This window comes from Delphinapterus leucas, chromosome 2 (assembly GCF_059928025.1).
Source record: "Delphinapterus leucas isolate spDelLeu-1000000601 "Yukka" chromosome 2, BTC_Dleu_Yukka2, whole genome shotgun sequence".
Lineage (NCBI taxonomy): Eukaryota > Metazoa > Chordata > Mammalia > Artiodactyla > Monodontidae > Delphinapterus > Delphinapterus leucas.
The window spans coordinates 90,275,831-90,283,487 of record NC_143130.1 but is presented as its reverse complement, the minus strand read 5'-3'; the positions used below and the strand labels follow the sequence as shown (position 1 = coordinate 90,283,487).

General features: G+C 40.6%; 1 protein-coding gene across 1 annotated transcript in view; it reads right to left on the bottom strand.

Moving 5' to 3' along the window:
- Positions 1–2,061: 2,061 nt before the first annotated feature.
- FBN1 (fibrillin 1) overlaps positions 2,062–7,657 on the bottom strand; it is a 253,200-nt gene continuing 247,604 nt past the window's right edge. The window contains exons 65-66 of the mRNA XM_022587160.3: positions 5,109–5,283; positions 2,062–3,357 (exon numbers count right to left, since the gene is read on the bottom strand). Of these exons, the coding sequence (XP_022442868.1) occupies positions 2,968–3,357; positions 5,109–5,283 (565 nt within the window). The 3' untranslated portion in view covers positions 2,062–2,967. The remainder of the gene's footprint in view (positions 3,358–5,108; positions 5,284–7,657) is intronic.

Genomic DNA, 7,657 nt, shown 5'->3' with positions numbered 1-7,657 from the left:
TAACCTATCTCTAGGAACTACAGTTAAAGTCAGAATATAGTACATTCTGTGGACAATGCTGACTTTTAAAAAAAAAAACTAACAATTTACAGGTATATAATTTTTAAGTATGCTAATATAATATCAACCTAATTGTCCTTTATTTTGGCTTATCTAATTTACAAACATGATTTCTGAAGTTGAACAGTATTTGTAATGGCAATGTCCAAAGCAATTTTGGCTGAGTGAAGTGCTATTTGTTGAATAAAAATGTCGTTGTTTGTGCAAGTTTAAATATTTCATAAGGCCAGCTGAGTTCATTTCAACCCTACTTACAAAATAATTATTGGCAAGTGAAATGGGCTTGAGGGGTAGAGACAAGACTTTTCAAGCTTCTGAGATTTATAAAACCAAATTCTTCAACCATTGAAAGTAAAATCAAAAGGTCACAGACAATTGAAAGGTACAGGTTTAAATCTCAGAATTAAAAAAAATTCCGGCAAGAGGAATATTTACAATGGAACAGTGAGGAAAATGTTTTGTTACAGTCAGAAACACGGAAAATATGCTGTTGAGAATTGTTGGCTCTTAAATAAATAAAATCCACACTGAGACTATTAAAAGTATCAAAGTGATCTACTCTGTGCCAACTCTATTTTGTTCTGTTGTTATAAAGAAAATCCATTATTGAATATAATGCAGTTCAGGTTAAATTATCAAAGACATTTTCCATTTGCAAGCTGTTGTTTACCATATGCTATATATTCTTCTCTAACAATTTTAGTACACCTCCATCAGAGAACCACAGGCGCAGAGATAAAAGGAAATTTTGAGTCATTTTAACTTCCTAACCAAGGTACAAATCCCTTCCAAACTAGTCATTCGACTCGCTCATAACTGATGCTCAATAGAGATGAAAATTTTTTGGGTGGCAAAATAATAGATTTAAAAAAAAATACTTTGAGATGTTCATGGCCTGTTAGTGGAAGAAAGCATCCTTGTCCACTGGCTGCCTAGACTGAAACACTCTAGTGACAAGGGAGCTCACCACATTGCAAGGAAACACATTCTCTCAATGGGTAGCTTGACAATTAGGAAGGTTAAGTGCTAAACTGAGCTTTACACCAACTGACCCTGGTTTTGTCTTCTAGAATATACCTACTCCATCTTCATTAGCCTAGTTTTCTGAAGATTTTTTTTCTGTACGTGGGCCTCTCACCGTTGTGGCCTCTCCCGTTGCGGAGCACAGGCTCCGGACGCGCAGGCTCAGCGGCCATGGCTCACGGGCCCAGCCGCTCTGCGGCATGTGGGATCTTCCCGGACCGGGGCACGAACCCGTGTCCCCTGCATTGGCAGGCGGACTCTCAACCACTGCGCCACCAGGGAAGCCCTCTGAAGATTTTTGAGAGGACTATTCTGTGTACTGTATGGTTTCTTCTCCGTGCGGCAACCTCATTTCACTTTTATTTTCACTAGCCTTAAATGCCCTAAGGGCTTTTAAAAATTCATTATCAATTGAACAAGCTTAACAGTTAAATATTCAATATTGCTCTTAAAATAAAACAGCATTTTCAAATTATGACATTCAGAAAACAAGAGTTGTAGCATTCAATTGGATTCAATTTGGGATTATCCCTTTGTAATTAGGCTAGCACTGACTAACAGATGTTTAGGGGAGAAAAAAAGGATGGAACGCCTCAGCTTGCCAGCGCTGTGTATATTTGAGGGGAGGGGGCATGATAAATTTTTATAATGGAACGCATGTGCTCTAAGACAATGAACTTGATGTTTTTAAGTACTGAAATCTAGTAGTTTAAAAGTCACAGGATTAATTAGGTCACGTTGTAGAAATAATGCTCCAGTCTTACATATCTTGTTGGTGAGAAATAACTCCGCTGTCTTGAATGAATAAAACAAAGGACTGACTCAAATATGTTAAATTTTCTTCTAGTGGTTATATATTTGGCACCTTTAGATGCTGTAACTCACAGATCCAGGATAGTTTAATTTCAGGAGACTTTATTTAGTCTCCAGAATGGCCCCTCCAGTCCCACATCCATGCAAGAACACAAAGCCAAGGGGTACACTAAAAAAGAGACTGTTTTATTGTGTCATTTATGACATGGACCCCTTTTTGACAGGAATGGCCGAGGGTAATCTTGGCATATTGCACAGGTGTGATGAAGGATGCACTGGTGATCCTCTGGCTGCTGAGGCTGTTTCCTGGTCCTCCCAGACCTCCATGCATGTGTGGGCCAGTCACAGAAATTTCATTACCACTTGGTGTATACATTTAACAAGTCTTTGGTCTTAATAAGCACCATTACAAACCCTCACATTAAGGGCATTATTATTCTAGTTTATAAATGTTTCAATGATAAAAAATAGCACGATTACAGTATACACACACTTAATTTACATGTAATGTATTATACTCATAACTGAGATAAGCTACTGAACTAACTTTGGTTGATTGAAATTAATGAAGTATTTGAACTGAATACTTGTAATTTGGTTTCTAAGTTGTGTAAATATTACAGTGCATTTATAAATCTAGTTTGAGAATTTACTAGCACCAAATAGATATTATAAATGGCCAACCTAATACTTGTATTTGGAGAAGCAAAGTTTTACAATTTGAAAAAATAGAACAGTCCATAAATTGAAAGCACATTCCTGTACGTCTGCTAGAAGGATGGCACGTCAGCATGAATGGCCAACCCCCAGTGGAAATACATGTCCCAGTTTTCAAAAATGAACACATATGACAAGGTAGCTTAGCTACATACATGAGAAGCCTGAGAAAGTGGTTGTTTTGAACTAGGGTAGTCACCTGTACCTTGCTTTTGTAATACAAGAATAGTGCTTATTTATAGCAATTTACGTGGTGAAAGACTGTACCTATAATATGAAGATTCTGATTGGGGGAAAAATTCAGTTCTACCTATCTATCTTTGTTTTTTAATTATTTGGTCTCTGGATGGTGAATTAATGAAGCAAAATCTGAATTTTCATCTTCAGATTATCACCCAGTTCACCACTGAGGTAGTCTTTGTCATATTTATCTTCTAGCTGATTAAGTTCTTTCTTTTTATAAAGTGGACTACTACTGATTTGTAATGAATAGGTTCCAACCACTGGCTTCTTCTTTGTGAAGTGGAGGTAGCTGATCCCTTCCTTTTGGTTGATTTTAAAGAAGCCGTTTTCATTTCCAGATTCAATCAAGTATCTGTTGTGATTCGTCAGAGTCGTAAGGGCTGGAAGGAGTTCTAGGATTCGGACCTTGTTATTGATGTGGGAAATATTGAAAGCAAACACGGCTGTCTTCTCAACATCCCAGCTTGCAAGACTCACGTTGGCTTCTATCTCAGGGTGATCCTGGAAAGACATATGGCAATGTGTTAAATAAAAGGTAAATATGCCACTTACTAAAGAAAAAGTGACTCAAATCTCACAGTAACCCAACTTTCTTCTCATGAGGTATATACTGTATTGAAAGTGAGTATTCGGAAAATACTGCTTAAACCGCCAATGTTAAATTGGCACATTTTTATAATATTAAAAAATAAACATGTCAAGGAGAAAGTTGAAACCACTTGTATTTGGCGGTCTTCTATTGCAGTGGGTCTCAAAGTATGGTCCCCTACCAACAGCATCAGTATCACCTGGGCATCTGTTAGAAATGCAAGCTCTTGGTGTCACCTGAGACCTAGTGAATCAGAAACCCTTCGGATGTTTTCCAGAAATCCGTTTTTTTTTCTTTTCTTTTGTATGTTTGTTTTTTTTGCGGTACGCGGGCCTCTCACTGTTGGGGCCTCTGCCGTTGCGGAGCACAGGCTCCGGACGCGCAGGCTTAGCTGCCATGGCTCACGGGCCCAGCCGCTCCGCGTTCTGTGGGATCTTCCTGGATCGGGACACGAACCCATGTCCCCTTCATCGGCAGGCGGACTCCCAACCACTGCGCCACCAGGGAAGCCCCAGAAATCCATTTTAACAAGCCTTCCAGATGATTCAGATGCATACTCGAGTTTTGTTTTTTTTTTTTCTTCCTGGATAGCTGCACATGATCTGCTTGCTTTTTTTTTTTTTTTTAACATCTTTATTGCAGTATAATTGCTTTACAATGGTGTGTTAGTTTCTGCTTTATAACAAAGTGAATCAGTTATACATATACGTATGTTCCCATATCTCTTCCCTCTTGCGTCTCCCTCCCTCCCACACTCCCTATCCCACCCCTCCAGGTGGTCACAAACCACCGAGCTGATCTCCCTGTGCTACGCGGCTGCTTCCCACTAGCTAGCTATTTTACATTTGGTAGTGTATATATGTCCATGCCACTCTCTCACTTTGTCACAGCTTACCCTTCCCCCTCCCCATATCCTCAAGTCCATCATTTCCCGAACCACAGCAGATGCGTTGCAGCACTGATGCTAAGAAAGAACCAGTTTATTTCAATTTTATTCAGTGACGCAAAACCATCCCCACCGAAAGACACACCTATGAACCTACTTCCTGGCTCTGATGATCTGCTAATATTCAATGCTTTTCACTGGCTTCTTGCTTGCCTCTCTGGGACCACATGTGCTGGATTCTCCGGGCCTGCAGCCAGAGGTCTGGGTGAGTATCTGCATTTCTGAGTTGACGGAAAGGCTGCAGCAGCCGTAGGCAAAGAAAACCATGCTGCTTGAGCTCCATGTTGTTTTTGTCTAGAATCCAAGTTCCCTCACACTCCACATGGCTGTTTTCAGTAGAGGAGTCTCTAGCTTTCAGAACTTGTCATCCCTGTGTAGGGAGAACTATGTCACTTCACTATTCTGCCCACTTGCTGTCCTGGATCTCAGACCTTGTCCTTTCAGCAGACTTTGGGTGGGTGTTTGACTTTCTTTTCGGCGAGACAGAGGAAATGAGCAAGTATGTGAAAACCTTCGAACGGCCACTCCCTAAAAGCAGCAAGAAACTCCAGAGAGCCCCACAGACCCTTGTAAAATACAGCCTAGCGCTCAGGGAATGTCTGGATTTTCTCCTCAGGGAGATTTTTCCCACTTTGGGGCATCCTTGGAGGAAACCATAGGAATCTGGAGGACCTTTCTGCAATAGGAGACATCAGGAGAAACCACCTTCTGACCTACCTCAATGTTGGAGGCATCTGTTTCATTTGCGCTTCTCCGCTTCCTGCCCCGTTTGGGGTAGCCGTTGATCTTACACTCATAACACGCCTCTGGGGAGAGGGAATTGTCATCCATTTCAGCACTGGCAGGTAGCTCTGGGTTTCCTCGGCCCATGCCCATTCCAGAAACACAGTGCCTATGGTAGAAGGGAAACAGATGTTTTTCGTTAGAATTGGGAGATGGAGGAGGGAGAGTTCTGGTGAAGCCTGGACCCCTCCCTAGTGACATTCAGTCCTTGATTATTTGTCCACTGGATGATCGGCGGTTCTGAGAACAACACTGAAGCCCTCGGTGTTTGGCCTCAAATTCTCAGTTCCCTGGGTTGACCTGATTTCTTTTTACTGTCTCTCAAGGCCCCGTTTTGCATATTTATTTGTCCCTTCACTTCCCAAATGCAATGTGGCAGGTGTTTTGCTGTACTGCTGGGGAGGAAACGGGGAGTGGAAACAAGAGAAGAACAGAGGATGAGGGAGACCATGTGACTCAGGAGGTTCAATAAAAATGCCTTCTTTTTATGAAACAGGCTCCACATGAGTGAGAAAGGGATGAGACATCACTGTTCAGTTCCTTGCCCTCTTGCTGCTTAACTGATACTATCACTGCCACCTCCACTTCCACCACCACCACTGTCACCAGCCTTCACCACTCCAGCTCCTGAGCAGTCTCTCCTCTCACTTATCCTCTCACTTATGAGACCTCTCACTTTGGCTGAAGCTCCTCCTGGAAATAAGAAGAAAGCTCTAGGTGACAACTGAGGTTGATTTAGATATAAATTGTGAGGATATGCAATGTATAAAATACATGTATCAAAGCTTGCCCAACTGTGGGAAATTGCTTCAAATCATTCAAAACCACTAGGTCCACTGCCTCTGACTCATGTGAGGCTGGATAAACAAACCCATGCCCAAGAGAAAACTAGTTCAGCTGTTTTTCTTTGCCTTTCAGTTTTTAAAGCCAAGTTATGGAGGGAGGCTTGCATGTTTCACAAGTACCTTGTTTTGTTATTCTGCTTACTATTTCATAGGCCACTTGGAATGTATTTACCAGGCTCCTCTTTCAAAATGTGTTGAAATATTTGAATGATCCTAAAAGAATCTTTACATTGGGGTAGGGTCCACTCTAGTGACTCACGGAGGAGCCCAAACTGTTATAAATGGGTAGATCTCTACTACTGGGTCCATAATGTAGAACAAATACTGTTTTCTCTTTCTGTATTAGTTGATCTATCTTTATAACTCATTTTCCTTTACGCCTTTAAGATTCAAAATATAATGCCAATAAGAAGAACGCTTTGTATTTTGCAGCAATTTCCAGGTTTCTAATATTTTCTGTAATCCTGCTGAGCCCGACACATTTCCTTGTCCTTTAATCTTGCACCATGAAACGTGTAGAAACAATAAAATGGATGAAATGATAAATGCTCATCCTGTATGTGTGTGCATTCACATAATGATTAAATTATTGGAAGGCAAACCCCAAATTCACAGGCTTTTGGCTCCTTTCTCAGAACTCCCTTCCAGTATTTTCATATCCCTGGAACAGCACTTACAAGAAGTGTGACTATAAAGTCCCACTGGCCAGAAGCCAGTTTGGAGTGTCACAGTTTTTGCTGGGAAAATGGTTCTGGCATTAAACTTATAAAGAATGAGTCTACTGAGAGCCAGACACAAACATCTGGAAATTTGAGTCCTATTGCTGGCATTCTGTGTGCTTCCCATGAAACATTCTTTTACCTTCTACACACCCCAGAATGAATCACTTGATGTTTGTGTGTCAAGAAATCAAAGAACACAAAATTAACAATTTGATATATACATGTAAGTGTGTGTTGTGGAATATGTGACTTTGTGTGTGGGGGAGTATATATAAGTGTGTGTGTTGGTGTGTATATATATATGTGTATGTATATTTAATGTCTGTGTTCCTAATTAGAAAGTTAAAATTTGAGCTCCTTCACAGAGTAGCCAGAACCAAGACAACCAAGTCCAGATGAATTCAGTGGGGAAGAAGACCTAAACTTTGAAAACTTAACACTAACTCTTAAATTACTGAGTAGAATAAAAACGCATCTTTCCTGCCCCAGCTCTCACACATACAATGTGGTGAAGTATTCTACCTGGAAAATACAGTAATTCTCTTAACTCTTATATGTAATGCTATTTTGGCAATTTTGAATGTAAATTTAAGTCTGAAATGTAAAATACACTTTAAAACTGTAAAGGACTCCACAAAAGGTATCTTTTTGGTTTATCCTAACAGGAGCTAGATGAGAAGGCGTTTTAAGTCGAGACAGAATCCTGCTTGCCCCAGGAGAAGGCTGCATCAGCAAAGGGCAGCCTGAGTCCAGTTCTGTCACGGGTCGCAGCCCCTGTATTTCCTGAGAGATGAATCGCTTTCCAACAATATGTGAAGATCAAGAGAATGAGACAGGTAAGCCATAGAGCGAGGTATTTACAATGTCATTTCATTATTTTGTTTGACATTCTATGAATTTCCAGAAACCTAGATGT